Here is a 26,172-nt window from a genome sequence, read left to right as displayed (position 1 = left end):
AACCTGTAATTTTATGATGCAATATTTTCAGGCAAACCTTGACAGTTGACTTGTTGCATCATAAATATTTTTGGGAGCTTGCAATATTCAGTGTGTGGAGCGCCTCTCTTTTTCTTTACTTTGTATGCTGCTTTTGTCCTGCATCTGTGCCATATTGGGTTTGGATGTGTACACAGGTGCCAAACCTTTTTTTGTGTGATGTAACCCCCACAGCCCGATCCGATGAGCTCAAGTACCATTTGATCGACACTACCGTCAAGTTTTTAGTGTAATTTGAAATGCATCTTGAGCTGGATGTTACCTAATACTAAGCTATTGATTAAGTTGAAATGTCAATGTTTAGGTCAATTTGGTTAAGTTTGCATTGGTAGCCTACTATTCAATTTCAATTTCATTAGCGTTTTTACTACCACTTGGGAGTGGAAGAAACCAAACAACTACAGTTTTTTTTACATGACTTCTTACATAGCGTACGTAATGTAAAATTACTCAACGTTGACGTTTGGTTTCACAGACACCGGTCTCCTGGGTGAAACCAAAAGGTCATCACCACGTTACAGAAGAAAAAGCAGGACTTCAAGCGAGGCGTTTCAGGCAGTTCAGGTGCAGTGTTTCAGTGGGGGAGAGTAACTCCCTTTGCCATGGACTTTGTAACTTTGCAGAACTTTTACATGCACAAAAAAAACTATATAACACACTAGAGGAAAGGGGAAGAAGTACAAAGGCATAATAGTTCCTCTTTAACTCCGCCTCCCAGCCCTTGGTCTGGGACTCATTCACATGAACGGAGGAAGGGAAATAACTCTGGATTCAGTTATTAGTGCATTTTACAACTTTTAGGACCTAATGATTTAAAGCTAAAGTAGGCGAGATTGGAACAAATATGATTAAATAAAACGGTCGCTATATCGTGACAGTAGTAAATGAAATACGTAACCTGAAAAAAAGTAATGTTCCTCCGGTGCTCCTAATGGCATCTGCAAGATTTCACAGACCGGAGGAAAACAAGCAGTCAGAGCTGATCTGAGGTCTGCTGTCCATCTGCCGTCTATGAGAGCTGGCTGTCAATCACTTGCAAACTCCGACCAAACGGTCAAACTAGGCAGCGCTGATCAAATATAAATCAATATTCTGTTACGTTAATGCCTATTTCTCTCCTCAAATGTTTTCAGAATCCTCTTGTAGTGCACGGTTTAGCTGTAAAATGAGAACGTTTGTGACCCGGCAGCCATTGTGAAATCTCCGGGAAATCTCTTGAAGGAATGCCAAGTTCCGGTCACATGACTGGAGCACAGCCAATAGGAACGCTCTCTTAATGAAATGACCTGTGATTGGTCAAAGTCTGCCGTCACGGGTAGGATTTCGAAAGCCTGAAAACAGAGCCATGAGGAGGAGCAGAAGTCTAGTTTTCTCTCAGAACACTTGAATTACAATATGCTGAAAGGTTATTAAGGAATTTTTGCCCAATGATGCCAAAAATATACTTCGGGGGATCTATTGTCAAAAATGGAATATAATACTAATAAGTGTTTTCTTCAGTGTATAATCACCTGATAATAAGAATCATATTTTCGTTACCTTAGAATGAGTCGTTTATATCTACATAGGGAGCGGGTCCTCTTCACGGAGTCCTCCATGTTGCACCGCCATGTTTCTACAGTAGCCCAGAACGGACAAACCAAACTGTCTACTTTTCCTGCTTGGGCCGGAGTCGATAACATTACTCGCTCCCGCCGCCGCCACTCTCCCTCGCTCTTGCTTCACCACTCACTTCCCACGTACACACACTCTACACACTGGCTCTGCTCCAGATGACCTACGCTACTGTTACAAAAACTGGCTCTAGAGAGGGACATTCACCGTAGCTCTCCAACACGTTTGGCACACGGGAGAGGCTTCAGTTGGTTGCAATCTGCAACCTCGCCGCTAGATACCGCCAGATCCTACACTGCACCTTTAAATAAGGGCTATTCAAGCGTTCGTACTAGGAAGTTGATTTATCTCAAAAATCCGCTGATTTACAGACGTCTCTTTCCCAATGTACGTCTATGGGTTGTAATTTCACCATTTCACCACTACGAAAATTTGCTTCAAAGCCTTACTGGAGGCTTGGTTTCAACCATTATTCATTACTCTCAGCTAACTATTTCAACTTCTCTGCTTTATTAACTAGTTTTCATGCAGTCAATCGCAACACGCTGTGGTTCTGACTCAAGTTGGTGGCATGTACTGTGCAGCCAGCCTACTGCAGTATCTATAAGCAGTGGTTATTTATATGTCAGCATACACCAATTTAATCATACTTTATTAATTTCCATCCTTAATGCAAATATGTGGATATAGTTTTTAATCAAATCATGATACCTATTTTTTCCACAATCTTTCCACGTACAACTGTCTACAGATTCGGTTTGAAGAAAATGTTTTTCAGTGAAACCTATGATTACAGCTGCCGTCCAATCCTAATTGGGATAATTCACAGTTATTAAAATGAGTGAAATCAAACCATTTCTCTTTTTGCTGAACCTGAATCGCTCCAGTTTTACAGCCACTAATTTAAAGTTTTGTGCTGTTATTTTAAAAAAGGAGCCAAATTATCTTCAATTAAAAAAAAAAAGTTTTTTTTGTTTTTTTCTCCCATTCCCACAAAATGTTGGAAAGAAGCTCATCTTTTTCTCACACAACTTGGCCCCTGTCGGCCTCTTGAGTTTCATGCGGATATATTTTTTGCCTGGACACAAAGAGATGGAGGGATTAAGGACATTGAGAAACCTTTCAGAAACCACAGCTCCCCGGAGAGCAGCATGAACCAGGGAGGCTGAGAGACCAGAAAGTGGTGGGGGAAAAAAAGAAAAGCGCTAGGAAGTGAGGAAGACAATTGTTCCCATAACCTTCTGGTTTTAAGTGCGAGGGCATTTGCTTGCTTTCACTCTGTAGCACAGCAAACACTCAGCCTCTCTCTTACATGAACACAAGCCAAAGTGCCTCAGGTCCATTTTATTGTCTTAAGATTTCATTCATGATATTATACCACTTCACCTCCTTGGGGAACGCTGCTGTCTCTGCTCTCCACTTTTGTTCTCTCTTCCATCTTGATCGTTTTCCCTTGTGAGATACTTCAGTGACAATCCAGCTGATGTGGGACTCATAAGATGGTGTAAAGCAGGAAGGAGAAGGGAAATCTCATTTGCTGTAAATCTTCTTATTTGTGTCTTTTTCATCATTACAGTCACCACCCAATGTGTGTGTGTGTGTGTGTGTGTGTGTGTGTGTGTGTGTACTGCAATATAGGATTTTCATGCTTTGTGCGCATCACTTCACAGTTGAGGAACCTTTTTCTCATAGTTATTTGGCTAACTCTATTATTAGGAAATAATGCTTTTTTTTAATGAGAATAATTTTTCTAACAGCATGACTCGAGCCTTTGAAAATGCAGCAACACAATAAATCCTGTGTTTGTAAGGAAATGGTTTTTACATCATCCAAACTTGATAGAGCTCTTTTTTCATTTTGGATGATATAGGCTATGTGTTTCTGATGCCAAAATTCAGAGAATTTGGTATTAAGACAAACCACAACCTTATAGCCTACACTAAAGCATATGTGACAAAATATGGGGTTGAATTATGGCTGGGCAAAATGGCTGCAATTATATCATGTTTTTTAATATTTCATAGATGTTTTTCTTCTTTATTACCTCCCCCTTATTTTATTTATTACCTACTCATCTTAGCTATTTTCTTTCTCCTTTCCCCATCTGTACCTTCTCATATACAACATACACAAACAGTATAACAAACATAGTCTTTCCATTAGTATATACAGCAATTCCCCTCATAACCTCCATTTACTTCCTATATCATATTATCGTATTTCTTTTATACAAAACCTATGATCATTTGATAAATATGATGCAGTGTTATCCAACATTAGACTGTATAAAGTAAGAAAAATCAGCTCCACCTTGATGACCTAAAACATTCACATGCTGCTTACATTTTAATTAATCTGTAGTAATAATATTATAATATTATAATACAACACTGACAGGGGCCACTTTTTACTTTTGATACTTTAAGTACATTTTGTTGCTGATACATATGTTATACTTAAGTAAAAATTTACAATTATAGTGCTACTTTTACTTAAAGGACTAGTGTGTAACAATGAGGGGGATCTATTGGCAGAAATGGAATATAACATTAATAACTATGTTTTCTTTAGTGTATAATCGCATGATAATAAGAATCGTATTTCCGTTACCTTAAAATGAGACGTTTATATCTACATAGGGAGCGGGTCCTCCCCACGGAGTCCGCCATGTTGCACCGCCATGTTTCTACAGTAGCCCAGAACGGACAAACCAAACTCTGTTAACTTTTCCTGCTTGGGCCGGAGTCGATAACGTTACTCGCTCCTGTTGCTGCCGCTCTCTCTCTCTCTCTTGCTTCACCACTCACTTCCCACGTACACACACACTCTACGAACTGGCTATGCTCCAACTAGCTCTAGAGAGGGTCATTCACATTTTCGTGTCGGCCACTCTAGCTCTCCAACACACGGCAACACACGGGAGAGGCTTCAGTTGGTTGCAATCTCCTCACCTCTCCGCTAGATACCGCCAGATCCTACACACTGGTCCTTTAAGTAAAAATTTGAATGCAGGACCTTTACTTGTAACAGAGGGTTTTAACAATTTAATATTGCTACTTTTACTCAAGTCAATAATTCCTCCACTAATGTATGTATCATGATATGATACATTTTATGCAACTTTATACTTCTACTCTACTACATTTAAGAGGCAAATATTGTACTTTTTGCTCTACTACAATTAATTGACTAGTTATTTTAAGATGCAGATTAATACTAATTATACAATCAACTAATAAATTATGTATCATAATAGATAAAAAAATAATGGTTTATAAAAATAGATTAAAATTAGCCCCACCTTTTCCAGCTGCAACATCAATAATTGTAATCCAATAAAATAATATTTGAGTGATTCATTTTACCTAAGTATATTCTGATGCCAATACTTCTGTACATTTAATGTGCCAGTAAGAATTTGAATGCAGGACTTTTAATTGTAACAGAGTATATATATATATATATATACACACTGAGGTATTACTACTTTCTTAGCCTATAAGCAAAACATCTGAGTACCTCTCCCACCCTTGCTGAAGAGGTTTATCCTGATACAATCAATTATTTTCTTCTCTCTCCTGCCTCTGTTTTATTGCTTACATGTTCTAACGGAGCTCAATCAAATCAAAGCTGTTTTAAGTTACTCCACAGAGACACACACGCACACACACACGCACGCACACGCACACACACACACACACACACACACACACACACACACACACACACACACACACACACACACACACACACAGAGCTTCTCTTGCACAGCGTCAGTGAATATTGCAGCAGTAAAAAAATAAGGCAGCGACTTGCTAAAGCCTTGATCCCTCTTACTTCTAACAGGATTTGACCCTTAAGTCCCGGAGCATGACCCTCATCTGCTGCAACACCATCATCCTGTTTAACATACACTCTCACTATTGTCCTCCTGACACACACACAGACACACACACATGTAAGTGGCCCTAACACACACACACACACAGACACACACACACACACACACACACACACACACACACACACACACACACACACACATGGACACATTTCAGGGCCCGAAACCATCACTCCATCCCATCCTCCCACACATGCACACTCACACATGCACCCACTGTACTGTGTGATGTAACAGCGCTTAATTTTACGCATAACACACAACCTGATGGATCCAGTTAAATGTAAATCGCGAACAACCGCTCCTGGCGCCACAAAGAAAGAAATAAGGAGATGACAAGGGATGGAGGATGGAGAGAGGAGGATGATGATGGAGAGGTGGTGGTGGTGACGGAGGGAGAGGGTGAGGGTGGGGATGGTGGGGGGGGGGTTAACTTGCTGCGAGAGGATGATACGATTGAGTGAGTGAGAAAGAGAGAGAGATAAAAGGGGTAAAAGAGAGAGGCAGGGAGGATGAGAGGATGCAGGGAGACGAAGGAGAGGAGAGATTGAGCGGGCAGCTAAGCACCAGATTAAACTCCGGGGTCGTCAGCTGTAAAACAAACAGTCCTTTTAGTGGAGATCAAATCCAGACTTAACCCCCCCTCCTCATCCTCTATCCACACACAAACACACACACAGTTCGTCACAGAGGAGATAATACCGCTCGCTGAAGGAGAGGAGGAAAACAAAAAAAGGATGACGATCTCGTTGGAAAGCAAATTTCCGTCTACCTAAATTGCCCCTCGGGGAATGTGAAGTTTGATTATGCCCAGGCAGAAGTCCTTCATTATATTTGTTTTCGTTCCCTCCTCAGCTTCTGTTGGTGATAGACTGGGATAATATGTGGCACAGAGACACTACAGAGTAAATAAGGCATAGAGGAGTGTTTTTTTTTCCTTACAACTCTGTGTTTATATTACATCTTTACAGTACTATTCCCCCGACAACGCCGCTCGCCTCAATATTCAGCCCGTTTGTTTGAATCTCTCTTTCTGTCATGTGGTTCTGGATGCTGCCTGGGCGGCTCCATCAGTCCGAAGGCTCAATTTCCAAACTGTCAGCTTTTATACTCACTGTGAGGCCTCTTCCTTTGTTGTGTGTGTTGAGTGTGTGCAAAAAGATATGTCTAGTGTAAATCCATAAACTGCAGCAGTGTTTTTTATTGTGTGTGTGTGTATGTGTGTGTGTGTGTTTTCTTGTACTTCCATCTCTGAGAGGACCAATTTGAGTTTTGGTGGTAGAGATTGGGAAACATTTTTTGGAAGGTCAGGACATTTTTGCTGCTCCCTCGCTGTTTGAGGGCTGAAGCACGTGAAAACTGACACATCAGTCTCCACACAATGTCCATGTTGGAGCTTTCAACAGTATAACACGGTCTTCATCAGCAAGCTTTGCTCAGTTGCCATGAAAGTGTAGATTGTCAAACTCAAATGTTGAACTAAGGAAACAAACTTGTTGTACAACTTAGCAAAATACCCTTTGTATCTACATAGGGAGCGGGTCCTCTTTCACGTTTTTAGGTTATACCGAAGGTCATTGTAGGTCTTCGACACGCTTGGGAAATTGTGGTAACCGTGGTACTGCCAGCCGCCGTCTGACTTCTGTGGGGTCAGATCAGTCTCAATATTCACAAATGCACACAGAAGGATTCGCAAATGTATTTTATGATTTATATATAAATGACTCTCCAAAAAAATATTTTTCAATGCACACAAAATAGTTCTCGTTGTATATAAATGTAAAAAAAAATCCACATAAAAAAATAAGGTTCACAAATATATTTCTGATGCACACACAAATATGTCTTGTTTTAAATCAATGTAATAGAAATCCAAACACATATGAATTTTAAAATATTTGCAAGTTTCTTCAAAAACTCATTTGGATGTTGTTACATTTATATACAAACTGTTGAACCTGCATTTACAAACTGCTTGTCATGTGTGAACTTCACTGCACGTTCACGTTATCGCAAACTTGGAAAGGGAGGCGTGAGTTTAGGGGTACTCAGTTGGTTGCAATCTGCAACCAGACCACTATATTTCGCCAAATCCTACACGCTGTCCCTTTAGAGAAATTGGTTTTCAGGACCTTTAAAACTTGGTTTTATGCTTATGTAAGGGTAAGAGTTGTTCTTGTGATAGTTGGAAGTGTTTTAGCTGACCATGTAGTTTCTAAAGCATACTGTATATTTTTATATTAGCAGCCTCATGAAACTATTGATTTGAATAATCCATCACAGTGAAGATCCATCACAAATCTGGAGTTTATTTTCCTCAAAATCCTTGCATTGTTACATGGTAATGCAGTTTAGTTGCTGATATCTCACAACAATATAACCAACAAAAATGAATGCAGGCTGGACATAAATATTGATGGATTACATAACTCTAGCAAGTTCCAAGAGTCTGCTAATTGATTTTCCACCCACTGCATAAATACGGCTTACAAAATCATCATCAGTGATATAAAGTATCTTAATATGTTATACAGGGGCTAAAACATGCTCAATCAATGCTACGGCCTATTAAAATTATAGTTGGAAGCTATAGGGAATGCACGATATCAATAACGGTCCTCACAAGTATATAGGTGCAAATATAGGCTTTTGTTTGCGTGTGTGCGCGCGTGTGTGTGTGTGTGTGTGTGTGTGTGTGTGTGTGTGTGTGTTTGTGTTTGGTTTCAGGCTTTTTGCATGTGACCCAGGGTCCCCGGGCTGCTAAAAGCACAACATTCAACTCAATTAGCGGCATACATAATTGATAGCTGTCTGGGAGAGTATTTGTATTTACACTGGAATTAAAAGCCTCCGGTGTCAGCTGTCACATTTGAGGGGGGATAAGTGTGTGTGTGTGTGTGTGTGTGTGTGTGTGTGTGTGTGTGTGTGTGAGTTCTAGGGGGCGAATGTATAGGGGATGCATGTATCATAAGCCTAAATGGATTGCTGCTGGGAGCTTCCCTGTCTGTCTCCTTCTCTGCTGCAGACAGTGAAAACTAAATCACAGCTAATCCACCTACAAACAAAGCAGCAGCACTTTGTTTGGGTTAGGTCGTCCAGAATGATCTTGTAACCTACTTCTCACTGAAATCACTTTGTAAAACATTGCCGCGTTGTCACGCCCCTTGGCATCACTTTAGGTTTAGGCAACAAACCCACCACTTTGTTTAGGGAAAAAACTAAATGGTTTGGCCTAAAACTGCTCTGTTTGTACAGGGAAAATGACACTGAACATTGTGAACACAGGACTCGAACGAACAGCTGATTGTAACGTGAAAATGAAACTTAACGCACGGGACACAAACAGCGGCCTCCTGGATTAAAGCCTTGTGTCTGTTGGACAACACCCCTACATCACCACACTACTTTCCCTGAGCGTTTACTGTTGCCGCGGATGGGTTTACTTTGTAATTAATGCGTCTCAGACCGAGGCTAAAGGATGCCTTGTGCGTCGGTATCACACGCCAACAGTCATGACAAAGTGTTGGTATTTGATGCCATGAGAATGAAAAAGGGCTGAAATACAACAAACAGAAGAACATGGCTAATAATTATGAAGAATGACGTCATCGGACCTTCCCGGTCCCAAATTGTTTTTCCTACTATGGCGAATAAAAAAATTTATGTAAATTGAATTGCTCATATGTTTACGTTTAAATTCATTGTATTACACCTGACTCTGCTCTGTTCATATGTGATTCGCTTATGTTGAACTTCTTTTGAATGTAAAATTTTAATATTTTGAGTTTAAACATTAAGCGCCCATTCTGAGCTTCCATACCCAAAGATTAAAAACGTGACCCTGCAAAAAGAGATTTATTTTTTCCCATTAAACGCTCTTATAAATAGTTTATGGGGCTTTTCTGCACAAACTTTAAAGTAAAAAAAAAAAAGGTATATCCTGGTAATATGATTTGTTAACCAGTTTTCTATGAATTCACCCTTAGTTTCACTGAAGTGAGAGGAATACTTGAGACTCAAGGACACTGCATCTGAAAACACCCCCCAAAATAAAAGCAGATACAACTACTCCTCAGTATCTTCATCACCATGTTGTCACTATGTAAAACATGTCACCACCTCTAACAACCCCCTGAGCCTGTGTGGCAGAGTATTGAACAGCCTGTTGTTGACCTGGGCCAAGGTCAGTGCTGTCCAGTGAAAAGCGGCTGTAGTGGAGTGAAGTGCCGCTCTGTTATTGAGTTCGTCGCCTATTTGATTCAGTGAGGAGAAAACCTCCCGTCACCTTCACTCCACTCAATCACATCCTCCTCCTCAGCTCCCTATAATACACACCAATCATGAGCGTATTAGAGTGCCTTCACCTATCGCCTCCCGGCTTTTTCTTTTTTCTTTTTCTTTGTGTTTCTTTTCAGGTCTGACCCTTTACACTCTCACTTGTAATGGTGGTTTACGGTTGCCCCCTTTTCACTCTGGCAGCAGTTGACTCATCTCTGCTTACAAACAGCTCCTAGTGAGAGCATCCCACGTAGGGCTGGGACTAAGGTTTCTAAATGAATCTCCTGGGGTTTTTTTTTTTTTTTTTTTTAATGAATTATGAAAAAAAATATTTTAGGAAGATTTAAAAAAAATATCAATAAATAAAAATATTCAGTTTGATAGAAAACAAAAAGCAGCAAATCATCAAATTACAAAAGCATTCAATTTTTTAAATTTTTGCTTAATTATAGACTTAAATGATAAATAGAGATGAAACAATTGGTAGATTAACTGATTAGTCGATGGAAGGAAAATGAATTAGCAACTATTTTGATTATCAATTAATGATATTAATGCCTGAGATGTGAGGATTTCCTGCTTTTCTTGATCATATATGATAGTAAACTGGGTTTTGGATTGGCTCTGGGGGATTAAAACAGGGATTTATTTTTCTCTATTTTCAGACATTTTATACACAAAACTATTAATCAAGAAAATAATCAATAATGGAAGTAATCATTAGTTGCAGATATACAGTATATTGATTATCAAAAGTTTTTCTGGTTACATTTGGGAGGATGTTTCTGGATGCTTTGTCATTTTGAGACACTTTTAAAGATATATTTTCTATTTTAATCCAGTTCTTTTCTCAAAAGGGCATCAACATCATCAGTATAAGATGGTTTAGTTTTGACCTCCCTATTTCTGGGATGGGGGAGAGAGGGAGGGATGTTGTAGGAGAGAGAGAGAGAGAGAGAGAGAGGGGGGAGGTGGAAGAGTTTGTGGTTGGGGGGTGAGATGAGATAGAGGGTTTAAGATTCGGTCCATCCATCCTTCAGTCCTCCCAGACTTGAAGCGGGCCGGCAGGCAAACTGATCATTGTTATTCATCTAACGAAGCTTTATCCACTCCTGCTCCAATCAAGGTAACAGGACCAATTGAATTATTATCACTCTTACACAGGAGTCTTTAATTAGCTCGTGCTTTGTAAACGAGATGATTGTAAGAGAGAATTCTTCCAAGTGATTAGTTGAATTAGATCTGAAATTCGTCTACTTGTAAAAAAATAAATAAAATCCCCTCTCTGTCGACCTTTTGTGCTTGACTGGCATGATGATTCTTACTTCTCGTTTTTAATTGTAGCATTCAGAGTAATTCTGGCTATCATTGGATTGATGGTGGATTTAGATTGGCATGTTTAGGCACTTAGCCAGTACAACAAGCTTCAATTTGTAGTTAAAAGCCAATAAAAAGGGAGGAATACAAATGTCAGAGCCAAAATTGCAGAGGCAACATCACATTTTACTCATTTGTTTGCAATCCTGTTTCAGCATGATTGCATTTCTATTGTTGTGTCATGTTGTAATTACTTTTTTTTTTGTTTTGGCCTTTTGATGGCAGAACCTGTTTTTGTCTAAATGGCGCCCTAGAAGTAGAAAATGTCTTTGCCTCAGCTCTCCCAGTTTAACCGGTAATGTCCCCGTGACCCTGCGGTGATCATGTGTGAGTGTATTGCTGCATGGGAAAAGGAAATAAAATAAGAGCTAAGGGGAGACATCGTTTTTTTGTAGCTCCAAGATAAGAGGATATTACAGCTCGTGGAAGAGGGCTTATAGGAGAGGAGACATCATTCAGTGGGGGAAAAGGGTTATGTGAAGTACTTCTTGAAGAGATTAGTTTTCAGCCTTCCAGGGAAGATGCAGGGTGCCTCTGCTGCTCCAAATCGCCGGGGAAGGTCATTGTGTCTGTGGGTGGACGACGTGTGTGTTTATGGGATGAAATTATAGACAAATATAGAAAACAGTATCTGCAGGGAAAGTGATGCTTTCACACATTTACGTTACTGCTAAAGAGTCTGATTAGCTCTAATCACAAATCAGCTATTAGATTAGCAAATGTAATTTCAAGCACATTATGATCTGACAGAGATCTATAAACCTTATTTACAATTATGTTGATATTGATGTAATATCTGGACTTAGGCTTAGATTTGTCATTAAATTAAATACGTGTGAAGATGATTTACTTTTATAAGTGATATTAAGTGCAGAAGTTGCAGTAATCAGTAACATCTGTGCTTTGTCGTGACGGCTAATTTAACACCACATGACAGCTAATTCATATTTCATTTAAACAGCTTTTTTTTTCTCTCTTTTCTGGCCTCTCTAACTTTATTCTGATGATGATGATCACAGTGATGAAGGTACTGTTTTTTGTTTTGTGTATTGTGTTTTACTCAGATGCAGTGCAGCTGTAGTTCTTCAGCAGGACACCTTTCAGCGCCTTACTGGAGTAGAAGTAAGTGTGCGCTCGTGCTCCTTGGTCTCGGCTATTTACGTGTGTGGGTTTGTGTGGGTTTAAATTTGTGTGCTTGGAGATCTTTCCTATTTACGTAAGAGTTATTATATATTCATTCTTTGCAGTGTGCGTCTGCCTGTGGCACGGTGGTAAAAATAGATAAAATCATGAAAAACAAACATGTCACCCCTGACAAACGATGCAGTCCCCCTATTGACCAATCAGCAGTCAAAATTGTAAGTTGGCCTGGTCATTTTTAGTGCCGCAAGCACACTTTTTACCCACGCCAAGGCCGAAGGCCTAGGGAGGAGGCTATGTTTTCACCGGCGTTGGGTTTGTTTGTTTGTCTGTCTGTCCGTCTGTCCTTCTGTTAGCAGGATTACTCCAAAAGCTCATGCTGGATTTGAATGAAATGTTTTTGGAGGGGTGGGCTGTAGCACAATGAACAATCGTATTAGATTTTGGTGGCGATCCGGATCATGATCCGGATTCAGGAATCTTTTTAAGAATTCCAATCAACCTGAGCATTAAGACCACAGAGTATAACACATGCGCAGTGTGACTGATGACGCGTTGATGACGCATGACCCCGCCTTCTTCCTCCTTCTTCGAGCAGAGAGATACGTGTGTGGATGTGTGTGCGGGAGCTGCTGTCCCTCCACGTTGAGGAAGAAAAAAGCGGTAGATGACGGGATGACAGACAACATAGTTTAACGTTATACAAACATAACAAGGCTGCTGAATGAGAGAGGCATCCGCCGATACGTTACACGGAAACACACCGTGTTAAAAATATACTGCCTACTGCCACTTTAAGTGCAGAGCTAATCACTATTGTAAAGAATCAAGTCTTGACACACTGAATTTCCAAAAATATGTGTTATTAAATGTAGGATACATTTAGCGGTGAGGTTGCAGATTGCAACCAACTGAAACATCTCCCGTGTGTCAAGCGTGTTGGAGAGTACGGTTGCCGATGGAAAATATGAAAACGCTAATGTCTTTATCTAGAGCCAATGTTTGGTTTGTCCATTCTGGGCTACTGTAGAAATACTGTATAGCGGCCGACTCCTTGAAGAGGACCTGCTCCGTATGTAGGTATAAACGGCTCATTCTAACCTAAAGAAAACACAATGTTTTGTATTTTCATGTGATTACACACTCGACAAAACATACTTATTATTATTATATTCCATGTCTGCCAATAGATCCCCCTGAATGCTACGCACTGGCCCTTTAAGACATGAAATAAAATATTTTTTTTCATCAAATTTCAGGTTTGTTTGATGAGCTAAACCAAGGAAGCAGGATAATGAGGTGCTAAGCATTTCTTTTAGAATGTCATGTCTAAATGAAGTATTTACAGATATCTGTCATGCTGTGAGAAACTTAAATCTTTGTAACAAATAATCACGTTGTGAACATAATAAGCTTGAAATTGTTTTCTCAGAATGAAGGGGTGATTAGTTTGTGCTCACAGGAAAATAAAGCGTCATGATCACAAGAAAAGATAATGGAAGAAATAATTACATGTACTCCTCTCTGGCCCCAGATATAGTTTTGCATAATTTCTAATTCTTGAGTGGTGAAATGTTTCATTTCTGCATGTTTTATCAACATCCAATTAGTAGACATTTGTGACACATTGCTGTAAAAACTAATTAACAAATAAATAAATAAATGGACAAACAATCAGTGGAGAATAAGGATGCAGGAATCTCTGCACATGATGGATCTCAAACCTCAACAGACGGGACATCTGAGGATGATGAGTTTGGAGCACACAGTTATATTAGGAGCTTTTTAATAAAGCGTAGCAACTATTGTCATTTTGAAAGTGCCATAACACTGGGGTGCCTCACTTTCTTTTCGAGAGTTGCAGTAGATGAGAAGATCGATACCACTCTCATATACAGTAAATAAGAAACTGCAGTCAGCAGCTGTTTAGCTTAGCTTAGCATAAAGACTGGAAACAGAGGGAAACAGCTAGCATGGCTCTGACAAAATCTGCCTACCAGCACCTCTAAAGTTCACTAATTAAAGGTACAACATTCCAAATTCAGAGCATATTTATGATTGAGCTATTGCCTCCACACGGCTTTCGACATAGCGACTTCTGACCCGGCGGCTCGCAGTTAACGGCAAAGAACGTATATTGCGCCCAGCAGCAAAGCTACGCTTCCGCCATTTTGGACTGAAAGTGACTACCGGACGCCAATAAAACGTCCGCGTACAAAGTGCCGTACCAAAGTAAAACAAAACTATTTCTGTTCTATTGTGATATATTTAATGTCTCTACCAAAATGGCCTTAGTTGAAGAATGAAAATATTAAAATATGATAAGAGTTTTCAGTCCAAAATGGCGGCAGCGTCTGTAGTAAAAATAAACACCGGAGTTTCGTGTCTTTGATTCTATACTCTTTGCTGACAGACCTAACAGTGTTTACCTGAGGGGGAACCGGAGGGTGTGCGCTACACTTCCATGACAACACCGCGGGTCGGTACGCCGTTATCAGCGGTGCAGAGTGGTGGCGATTAGCCAACCAGTGGGACACACACACAAGGACTCACATACACTAACATGCATGCGCAGCTACGTAAAACAAAGCACAGAGAAGCTCGGATTACAACACACACAGGTCAGGATGCCATTACTCCACTAATCTTTACATAGCAAATAGTTGTTTGTTGCTATATTAACACTGAATGAATTTCAAATTTAGCACCTTTAACATGTTAGATTTTGTTTGCTCAGTAGCCATGACAGTGGTATCAACCTTCTCATGTAACAAATAGGCGTAATTCCCAAAATGTCAAACTGATTTGTGATTTTCCCAATCAAACTAAACAACTGACAAACAATTCAATAAACACATTTCCTGTCAGGGACTCATCAGGGCCACATCACTTCAACTTTAAAGGTCCCGTATTGCAAAAAGTGAGATTTTCATGTCTTTTTTATTATAAAGCAGGTCAAGGTGCTGTATAAATACTGTGAGTGTATTGAGACGCTCAATCCATAGAGAAATACACACAGGTCGTATTCAGAAACTGTGTCTTTGAAACAAGCTGTCAGGATTTCTGTAACTTTGTGATGTCACAACTATACAACATATAGACCATTTCACAGTTTTAAACGTAAAGATTCTAAATGTTCCCTGACAGGAAGTAAACATGGACCCAAGCAGTTGCTTAACAACGCAATTCTGTAGAAATGCACTAAAACGGAGCGTTTCTGACGGAGGGTAAATACAGGCAGACAGTATTAGGAAAATAAATGGTTTTTGAACATTACAGTATGTGCACATGTTCTAGTAGAAACACAAAATGCAAGTATTAATCTGAAAATACGCATAATATATGGGATCTTTAAGCGATGGTGTCAGTGACTTCCAGGTCATTTATAGGACTTCCTCCTGTCTCTCCAGCAGTGCTCTTCCCTGACTGGGCCTACAAACCGGCCTGGTCGCCGGGCTCCCGACAGGTGCAGCTGTGGCACTTCCTGCTGGAGCTGCTGGGGCGGGGCGAGGGCGGGGCCATCGGCTGGGGAGGGGAGTGGGGCGAGTTCGTCATCCGGGACCCCGAGAGACTGGCCAGGCTGTGGGGGGAGAGGAAGGGCAAACCACACATGAACTACGACAAGCTCAGCCGGGCGCTCAGGTGATGGACATATTCATACTACAGCATATGCACACACACACACACACACACACACACACACACACACACACACACACACACACACACACACACACACACACACACACACACACACACACACACACACACTCTTTAACTGTGAATGTGTGTAAACCTCCCTCTCTGTGCAGCTTCTCCCTCGGGCTGATGCTGTAAATAAAGTGTTCCCCTCGCCAACATATGTTGTCAAATTAAAATTTAAAATGCCCACAGATGTAACATATGCCATTTGGGAAGCACTTTTATCTAAAGTGCCCTAAAGGAACATGAGGGCATACCATAGACATACACTTACACAGCCTGGTATAAACAAACACACCCGCACACACACACGCACGCACGCACGCACGCACGCACGCACGCACGCACGCACACACACACACACACACACACACACACACACCAGTATCCAGAAGACATAGTCAGAGTGTAGCCTGACACAGAAAACATTTTACTTCCAGATACTACTACAACAAACGCATCCTGCACAAGACCAAAGGGAAAAGATTCACCTACAAGTTCAACTTCAGCAAACTCATTCTGGTCAACTATCCAGGATACCCACCACCACCTCCACCTCCACCTCCACCACCACCACCCAGCCATCAGGTCACCACCACATCTTTACATCTCATATCACAACTTAAAGGAACAGTGTGTAACATTTTGGGGGATCTACTAGCAGAAATTGAATATAATATTCACTGTTTTCATTGGTGTATAATCACCTGAAACTAAGAATCGTTGTGTTTTCGTTACCTTAGAATGAGCTGCTATATCTACATAGGGAGTGGGTTCTCTTAACGGAGTCCGCCATGTTCCTATAGTAGCCCAGAATGGACAAACCAAACATTGTCTCTATAGCAGTGGTTCTCAAACTGTGGGGCGTGCCACACTAGTGGGGAGCAGAGGCATGACAAGTGGGCCGCGTGTGACTGGGGGAAAATGTGCTGTGCAATTAATGTTTTGACGTCAGAATCTTCTGGTGTTCATTCAGACAGGCAGTCTGTAGGTTTACAGGATGGACAGATATTTGACAGGGACAAAAACAGACAACGTGCCCATCAGTCGGTAATCAAAAGAAAATATGACGTAGTAGGGCTGCACCGAGTAGGTCGAAGCTTCATTCATAACGTTGACATTCTAATTATTATTAAACTTACAGAAACATTAGCCTTCCGTCCACCTTCTCAACCCTGCTCTCTCTCAAACACACACAGAGTGAGCGACGCGGCGCTCCGTCCATCTCTGTAATTGCCTCAGTCCAAAAGTCCAAAAGTCAAAATTTATTGAAAAAAGAGAGATCGTATTATTTCCAAAATTCACTATATGTTTATATCTAGCGAAATATTTTGCTTCAGTCCATATTTTTTGTCGTTCAGCTTTTCAAAAACAACAGTTTCACTGCAGTTAAAAAATCTCCCGCATGCACCGGTAACGGGGCGGTCTAGCAGCAATCCAACAGCACCATAAATTACATTTATATAAATATAAATAATAATGAATGCGGTGGGAGATGAGGAGAGACCAGTGTGTATTTTATATTTGAAAACTTTTGCAGCTGACAGTGTGAGACCCAACAAATTAAGAAGACATTACATCCCAGTCACGTCAATAAAATAAAGTGGTTAGATAAAGTTTAACCCTCATTCAACCTATTTAACATGCTAAAACTACCGACTGGGGGGAGGGACGTGAAAATATTTATTCCTCCAAAGGGCGGAATGACAGAAAAAGTTTGAGAACCACTGCTAGAGACAGATTTTCATGTTTTTACGTTACCTGAAGGCCACCGTAGTTCTCCAACACGCTGGTGAAACTGCGGTAACGTGAGCCGCAGAGGGCTAATCTGTCATACCTCCATCTACCGTCTCACTTCCGCTGCTCCTAAAGTAGTGTTATTATGGTAAGGATGGCCTCTGAGTCAGGTCACGTTACTAGGAGTTACAGTCTTGGAAAGGGAGGAGTGAGCGGAGGGGTACTCAGCTGGTTGCAATTTGCAACCACACTACTAGATGCCGCCAAATTCTACACACTGTCCCTTTAAAGGACTCCACTGTTTGGAAAACTGGCTTCTAGGTTTTATTGAGTTTTATTACACGGCTTTGTTGAATACTTGATTCTGATTGGTCAATCACGGCATTCTACGGTCTGTTATTTCTTTATAGAAAACTGTTGCTATGTATAACAGACCGTCGCTATGGGCGCAGTTCTGATCTCAAACTCTAGAATATCATTTCTGTGTCAAATTGTTGATTTCTTAAGTAAGTAGCCGTGTAACAAGCGGGATAATGTACAGCTTGTGTGTCATTGTTGTGAAATAAACTCCTTCAGGGCGATGCAAGACCCCTCCTACAGGGTTTATTTCACAACAGTGACTGGCTCTCTGTACATTATCCATTACATATAAAAATGAGAAGCAACTCTTTTGTCTCTGGGAGATAACTGTAGTTTTATTTCTCATCACAGAAGCTGCAATTTAATCAGTTTAATCAGTCCTTTAAAAAGAGTTTTATTCCAAAAACGCTTTAAGTAAAAAATATTACACCAACCTTTAACCGTAGTCAATAAAAATGGACCGATTTTAATAGAAACAATTTATAACAGGAACTTTATAATTTCATATAAAACTGGCTGACTTGAATAGAAATCATTACTGAAACTGTATTATTTAATACAAAATTGACTGACTGACTGACTGACTGACTGACTGATCCTCTAATGCAGAGGCGAGTCAGTGTGTTAACGTTATATCATGTTCCCGGGCAAACCAAGGGCTGAGGTCACCTACCATCCTTTAGAAAGCACTGTCATTTATAATTAAAGCGCTGTATAAGTGCAGTCTATTTAAAAAAAGTACCATTAGTTTTTGTAAATTGAAATCCCAGTTTGGAATAAAACTCTTATTATCATGTATTGTAATTACATTTTTTTGTTTAAATATATATTTCAATTTTAAATGACACCACCAGTGTATAAAACATCAGTAACACCTTCCTGCTATGAAGTTTATTAATGTCTTAATCATCTGAAGTGCTCGTATAACGTTTCTACCTCCTCTCAGCTATATCAACTTTGATCTATATTTAAGTCAGTAATAGATCCCCGGTGTTCTTAATGTCTTGTGCACACAGTATCAGACTATATTGTATTGAAAGGTCCATGTTCCCATTTCAACCATCCTTCCATCTCATCCTCCATCCGTCCATCCTCCAGCTGGTGCAGAGCGGCCCTCTTCCCTTTCCTCTCCTCCCCGCTGAGAGTGCTCTTCCTCTGTGTGGAGGAGCAGGCTCTGTGATGGACAGAGGTAAGAACACACCCGTCAGTGATTCCCCTGCACAGCAGGTACATCTGCAGACAAGTCTCACAGTGAGCCGGTTACAGTCGGCAAAGTCGTTCAATCTGTTTTTATTGTCCCTTTATTTATTTATTCTGTCTGTAGCCTGAGAGTGAAGGCAAACACCAAAACAAAAAAGATATTGGAAATGAAAGGATTAGGTGTTATTCTATATTTTTCTTATTGTCTATAAGTCCCATGAAAATACCGAAAACCAACAATGTGCTGGTCCTGTCTGTGGCTTTCAGCCCCAAACCCACTGGTTCCTATACTGAAGACGTAAACCTTATAAATGGGCCATAAGGGTCAAGGTTCAGGTGTATAGTAGGGTTGGGCTGACTATTAGTGAGATGTTTGATAGATAATCATCAGTAATGTGCATATAATGACTGAGTGGGTACAGACAAACATTAGAACAGTCTGGTAAGTTCAGAAAATTACATCACTTTACTCTAATGCAGCCTTTAACACCAGGAAAAGACAACATTTATGCCATATTACAATATCCAAAATCTAAGATGATAGTCTCATATCACAATATTGATATAATACCAATATATTGCCCAGCTCTGCTTCATAATGAGATGCAGTTGTAGCCCCCTCAACACTACACACACAGAAAATATAAGAACCAGGGCTGTCAAAATGAATGTGATAATAGGTTTTAGCGGATTCAGCATCATATGAAACAAAGCTTAAGGATCCATCGGTACCAACCATGTCATACTAGCTTGTCAAGAAGGAGGATAAATAACGCTCCAAACTTGTGCTAAATTTGGTGAGGAATAACTGTCATAGCCATTTACAAAGGGGTCCCTTGACCGCTGACCTCCAGATATGTGAATATAAATGGGTTCTATGGGTACCCATGAGTCTCCCCTTTACAGACATGCCCACTTTATGATAATCACATGCAGTTTGGGCATGCTAAATGCAGTACCTGTGAGGGTTTCTGGACAATATTTGTCAGTTTTGTGTTGTTAATTGATTTCCAATAATAAATATATACATACATTTGCATAAAGCAGCATATTTGCCCACTCCCATGTTGATAAGAGTATTAAATACTTGACAAATCTCCCTTTAAGGTCCATTTTGAACAGATAAAAAATTTGTTATTAATTTGTGATTAATTGTGATTAACTACGGACTGTAATGCGATTAATCACTCTTAAATATTTTATTTGATTGGCAGCCCTAGTTTGAACAAATATTCAAATATTTAAATTAGGATGTTATAAAATAATAAAATAAGCAATAACAAAAGCATATGAAAGTAGCACTAAAGGAAGGAATAAAAAGCTAATCTTAATTATATCTACAAGGAAGATAAATCATAAATATCATAAATAGATTATAAACATGGAGCCCTATTTACTACTACTAATAAAAAAAATTATTTACATCATTAAAACCAGTGCTTGCACAGTGCTTTACAAAGAAAAAAACAATACAATGTGAGAAAAGTATAACCATAAAGATTTCTTTTGACAAATAAATTTGTTGTCATTTTGTTTATTCAACACATTACATCAATACGTACACACAGATGTATCCCCCTCGACCCCATCACCCCTATCTTCCTCTGCCCATAATCTTCAGTAAAAATAAGATAAACAATAACAAAAATAATAAAATTGAACATAGACATTATTTAGTAAAACCAAGCAAATTAATATCCTAAACAAAATATAATAATAATAAAATATAATTAAAATTAAAATTGAATTTAAATAAAAAATGTAATTACATAATAAAATTAGATTAAAATAATCTAAATGTATGTAATGGATATAAGAGGCATAATACTGCAGGTACAATGGTTAAGTTTTAACAAGTTACAAAGCACTGAAAAAACTCTACACTATCTGGTCACATCTTTAATATGAACTCATCACGATCACAACCATAAAGATTTTGATCTATTCATACATACCAACATGTTAAATATTTATTACATAAAGTAGCCTATACAAACCTACATACACTAATACACACATGCAAACACATATTTTTTTTAAAATGTCTCAGTAAAACAGCTGGACACTGTAGTTTGCTGGCAAACGTGTCTCAAACAGGAGTAAATTGTGTATTTGTTGGGGACTATTTTCAGCCGTGGATTGATACACATTTGGTGTTCTAATGAGTATTTACAACAGCAGGGTGTTTCTGGGTTCCTGGTAATGAAGGGATATGTCACCCAGCACAACAGTGAGGCTCATTAATGTGTTTTAATATTTTTTGGACAACTGTGGAGCTCTATGGCACAGAGGAATAAGACAAACAATACTTGTTAGTAGGAGCAGCCCATCGTTGGACCCTTTAGGCCTCTGAATTAAGCATTCAGTAAAGGCAGTAACTTTACTGAATGTTATGCTGAATGCAGCTTCAGTAAAGTAACTGCCTTTACTGAAGCTGGATATCAGAATCCTTTTCATCTACCATTGACTTTAAAATATATCACTTTTCCATCCTGCTCATATTCACTCAGCTTGACATCACATAACTCACTCTTAAATGCTTGTATGCTGCAGATTTCACAAGTGCTGGAATTTCTTTTAGTTCAAGTCACGAGGAAATTGCTTCTCTACTGTGGCTGACTTGTATGTTTTTTTTTTTATTTCAAGGTGAAACTAGATGTGGGAAATAATGCATGGATGTAGTTCAGTCGTGACCTTGAAGACAAAATATTGGGTTTCTCAAAATGAATGAAGCATCTGTGGTGTAACTGTGGTATCCTTTGAGAGTGAACACCAAAAGAAGTGCTCTACTACTACGCACCTTGAAAATACTACAGGTTAATAATGTAGTATTTCATGGGTTATTAGTTGGAGCCCCATTGATTAACTACTACAAATGTGCAGCTTCTACACGCAATAGAACTTTGATATAAAATACATCAAATTATATTTCTTTTGACAAGAACATCTTAACTCAAAGTCCCCTTACTTACTTAATTTCAACCACATTTCACAGTCTTCCTCTGCAGATTTTGTTCAGTTGCCATGGAGATAGCTAAAGTTTAAAGCTCTGGAAAAATCCAGTAAGTGAACCTTGAGTTTGAGCGATTGGAGCAAATATATTTTTATAAAACGGTCACTATATCCTGACAGTAGTGCATGAGACAGGTAATCTGAAAAAATCATGTGTCCTCTGTGTCCTCCGGTGCTCCTGACGGCATCTGCAAGATTTTGCAGACCGGAAGAAAACAACCAATCAGAGCCGAGCTGGAGCCTTGCCATCTCTGAGCAGCTGTCAATCACTCGCGAACTCCGATCAAACTAGGCAGCGCTGATCAAATAGGAAAGTTTGTGACCCGGACGCCATGTTGAGAACCGTTGAGGAAATACCAAGCACCGCCCACCAGCCGGAGCAAACTTTCTCGCTTTACAGCTAAACAGTACACTACAAGATGTTTCTGAACACATTTAAGTAGAGAAATAGGTATTACAGTAACATAATATTGATTCATATTTGATCAGCGCTGCCTGGTTTGACTGTTTGATCGGAGTTCGCCAGTGGTTCACAGCTGCCTCAGTTGAATGAACAGCCAATAGGAACGCTCTCTCTCTGAAATGACCTGTGATTGGCCAAAGTCTCCTGTCACAGGATTTTTTAAAGGAGGAAAGCAGAGCCATGAGGAGGTGCAGAAGTCTAGTTTTCTCTCAGAACACTTGAATTACAATATGCTGAAATGTTATTATGGATCTTTCCCAATGATGCCAAAAACATACTGCTGCTTTATGCTTTTTTTTTGGGTCAAACTGAGGTCAAGAATGGACTTTCACGCTTTCAACTTCTCATTTTTTCTGTTTCTTCTCCTACTTTTGCCATAAAAATGCCAAATATGTGTAAGTTATATTGTGTAGCATCAGCTAACAAGGTGAAAAAGACAGTTTTCATTTAGCTGCGAATGACTTCAACCTGATTCAATGCTTCATTCTGGAAAACAGATTTGTTTTATGAATGTATGAATGTTGATAAATGAATATCTGAGCTCCTGTTGTCTTTTTCCCACACATGAAGCTCATGAAGACAAATTCTTTGATTGATGTGACCGTCGTTGTGTTTCCTGACAGCAGTCCATCCTGTGCCTCACCCCTTCCTGCTCCCGTGCTGCCTCCCTAAGCCCATCCAGACACCCCGGGCTCTCCACGGACATTTCCCCTTCATCTCCATCCCTGCACGTCCGGGGGCCAACCTGAGGGAGTCAGGCATCCCACCTCTCCCCTCGACCCTCCACGTCAGTGCCAGCGGCTGGCCCCACAAGAGCCCCACGGCGTGGGATCTGCACCACATCAGCCGAAGCCTGTTTGGTGGAGTGAAGCAGACTGAAATTCAAGGAGAGGAGAGGAGAGCGGGGAATGTTGCACAGATGGGGGAGAGAGAGTGAGGAAGAGAACCAAACTACAACAGATGGACTGCTTTTTCCTCCTCAGATCTCTCAAATCGAACTTTTTTTTTTTTTTAGCTCATTGTACAGTAGTTTATTATTCATTTTATTTATTAAGTTGGCTGTGTGTGTGTGTGTGTGTGTGTGTGTGTGTGTGTGTGTGTGTGTGTGTGTGTGTTTTATTGATAGTAATACTGAGGAAGCTACTTTTCTTCTGTCAGCACTTCACACCACAGTTGGGGGAATTGCACTTGTAAACAATTAACAACATGGTACTTGCTTTTGAGTAAATAAAGCAGTGCACTCAACTTGCATTATTCAGCAGTTTGTCTTGCATTCTCCCTCCTACTTCATGAAAATAATAAGAGCTGCATCAATGATGCATTCAAACAGACACTGTGAAATTTTCATGAAAGGAGCTTTCATGTCTTCTTTGACTTTGCAGCATCAGGACCAGCCGCTGGTGTCGGCGGGTACCACTCCGACACTACAGGGGGCGCTGGAGCATCTCTGGCTTCCCGCGAACTTTTCACAGCACAGCTTTTCCCGGGAGAGAGTCAGAGCAGAGATGTCTAAGAAAACAAGAGGTGTCACTCTGTTGATATTTTTTTCGTGCACCATAAACCAAAATCAGATTACTTGGAAAACTGCAAGATATTTACTTTTACACGTCAGAGTTTTTTTGGGGGTAATTTCAACTGTATGTATGCATTTATAGGTTATGTAGACACATAATTTATGCTGGTTTTGGCACACTGCATTCTTAATACCAGTATGATATCTTTCAATATTGCAAACAATATCAAAGAAAACCAAACATAATGAACTTCCACATAAGTTAATTATAATTGTGTATGGTATTTAACACTGTTACACTGCAACAACATGTTTATTTTGTTCCTGTTTTCATTTTTCCAAATCAAGCTAGCAGACTAAACCAACATCCAACAGTTAAACCTAAAAAGAAAAGCGCATGTCTTTATCATAACGGAAAACGATAGGGTTTACTTTTACACGTCAGACTTTGTTTATCAAATAAACATTTTTATATCTTATTACATTATTCCATGTTTTTGTAATTATGTTTTGCCATGTTTTTTTTTGGTAATTTCAACTGTGTGTATGTATGTATGTATGTATGTATATGTAGGCTAATAGGCTATCTATATAGACACATAATGTATGCTGGTTTTGGTAAACTGCATTCTTAATACCAGTATGTTATCTTTCAATATTGCAAAATATTAATAATATTTTTTTATGGTATTTACCACTGTTACACTGCTACAACATGTTTATTTCTTCCTGTTTCCACTGTGCCAAATCAATCTAGCAGACTAGACCAACATCCAAACAGAAAAGCGCTTGTCTTTGTCATAACAGCCAAATTTGCAGACCGGAAACGGATCCGATTTTAACTCGCGAGTGACTCCTCTAATCTTTTTTTTTTAACGATCTTTGGCTAAAATGTTATTTGGCGCCGAATATTGTACATATTTTTTTTGTGTCATTCTGCAGCGCGGGAGTTGTTGTTTGTGTGTGGATGCTGTTGCACCCTGTGCTGTAAATTAACTCACCATTAGTCTGAATTAATCACCTCTCTGAGAGATAATCAGCTGAAGACGACAACATGCAGCGGAGCATCGCGTAAGTAGATATTTTCTATGTAGCTCTCTGTTGGTGGTTATAGTGTTAGTTAGATGACTGCTTGACTCTGCATCAGCATTAACTAACCTCCTGCTAGTTATACTGTCAGTTGTGTTCAGGGTTAAAGTCCCTACAGGAGAGCAACGTTAGTTGAACTTTAGTGTTAACTGCACTAACTGTAAGTTAACATTAGCATAAAAAACTAGTCTGCAAAGTTTGGTTCAGATGCGTCACTTTCTGCTGCAAACAGCGGAGACAGACACCAAACTATTGTCCTAGCTTTAACGTTAACTGTACTATATTGGCTAAACCATGACCGTTAGCTTAGCTGTATTGACACGACAAGGAAAGGTTAAAGCCAGATGTGATGATGAATACCACCATAAACACTAGCTAACATGTTACATGAGATATGCAAGATGACTTAACGGTTATAACTAACCGTTTAACTACCAGTTCAACTGTCAGCTGTCATAAATTAAAGGTCCCATTTAGTAAAAAGTGAGGTTTTTCATGTCTTTTATAAAATAAAGCAGGTTTAAGTGCTATATAAATACTGTTAAACTATCAAAACGCTCAATATACAGAGAAATACACACAGCCCGGGATTCAGAAACTGCGTTTGAAACAAGTTGTTAGGATTTCTGTCCATTTGTGATGTCACAAATATACAATATTTAAACCATTACATGGTTTTAAACGTAAACATTCTAAATGTGTCCCAGTTTATTTCCGGTTGCAGTGTATGTAAATATCATCAACTGA

The 26,172-nt window shown here is 39.6% G+C and overlaps 2 protein-coding genes across 4 annotated transcripts in view; both read left to right on the top strand.

Annotated features, from left to right (window-relative positions):
- Positions 1 to 518: 518 nt before the first annotated feature.
- LOC141777674 (uncharacterized) lies at positions 519 to 24,327 on the top strand. Of its 2 annotated transcripts, none has more exons than XM_074652152.1 (7): positions 519 to 603; positions 12,274 to 12,331; positions 15,760 to 15,991; positions 16,492 to 16,639; positions 19,247 to 19,337; positions 23,447 to 23,912; positions 23,950 to 24,327. In XM_074652152.1, the coding sequence occupies exons 2-6, from the start codon at positions 12,274 to 12,276 to the stop codon at positions 23,758 to 23,760; spliced, it is 843 nt and encodes a 280-aa protein (XP_074508253.1). In that variant the 5' UTR covers positions 519 to 603; the 3' UTR covers positions 23,761 to 23,912; positions 23,950 to 24,327. The 2 variants fall into 2 exon arrangements, with proteins under 2 accessions (XP_074508253.1, XP_074508252.1); XM_074652151.1 differs by having other exon boundaries at positions 23,447 to 23,916.
- An 892-nt stretch (positions 24,328 to 25,219) lies between these two features.
- The window catches only part of lig1 (ligase I, DNA, ATP-dependent), a 59,892-nt gene continuing 58,939 nt past the window's right edge, over positions 25,220 to 26,172 (top strand). Inside the window, exon 1 of one of the 2 annotated variants that reach the window (XM_074652149.1) lies at positions 25,220 to 25,407. In XM_074652149.1, the coding sequence (XP_074508250.1) occupies positions 25,391 to 25,407 (17 nt within the window). In that variant the 5' untranslated portion in view covers positions 25,220 to 25,390. The remainder of the gene's footprint in view (positions 25,408 to 26,172) is intronic. The other variant, XM_074652150.1, reaches the window with a different exon arrangement.

This window comes from Sebastes fasciatus, chromosome 11 (genome assembly GCF_043250625.1).
Source record: "Sebastes fasciatus isolate fSebFas1 chromosome 11, fSebFas1.pri, whole genome shotgun sequence".
NCBI lineage: Eukaryota > Metazoa > Chordata > Actinopteri > Perciformes > Sebastidae > Sebastes > Sebastes fasciatus.
This window is presented reverse-complemented; position numbering and strand designations above follow the sequence as displayed.

What these genes read in the sequence shown, in the direction of transcription:
- LOC141777674 (XM_074652152.1), top strand. Translation starts at nt 12,274, where the DNA reads ATGCAGTGCAGCTGTAGTTCTTCAGCAGGACACCTTTCAGCGCCTTAC. An exon ending in AAGCTCAGCCGGGCGCTCAG is followed by an intron (nt 15,992 to 16,491) that starts GTGATGGACATA and finishes TTTTACTTCCAG; the next exon opens with ATACTACTACAACAAACGCA. An exon ending in AGGCTCTGTGATGGACAGAG is followed by an intron (nt 19,338 to 23,446) that starts GTAAGAACACAC and finishes GTTTCCTGACAG; the next exon opens with CAGTCCATCCTGTGCCTCAC.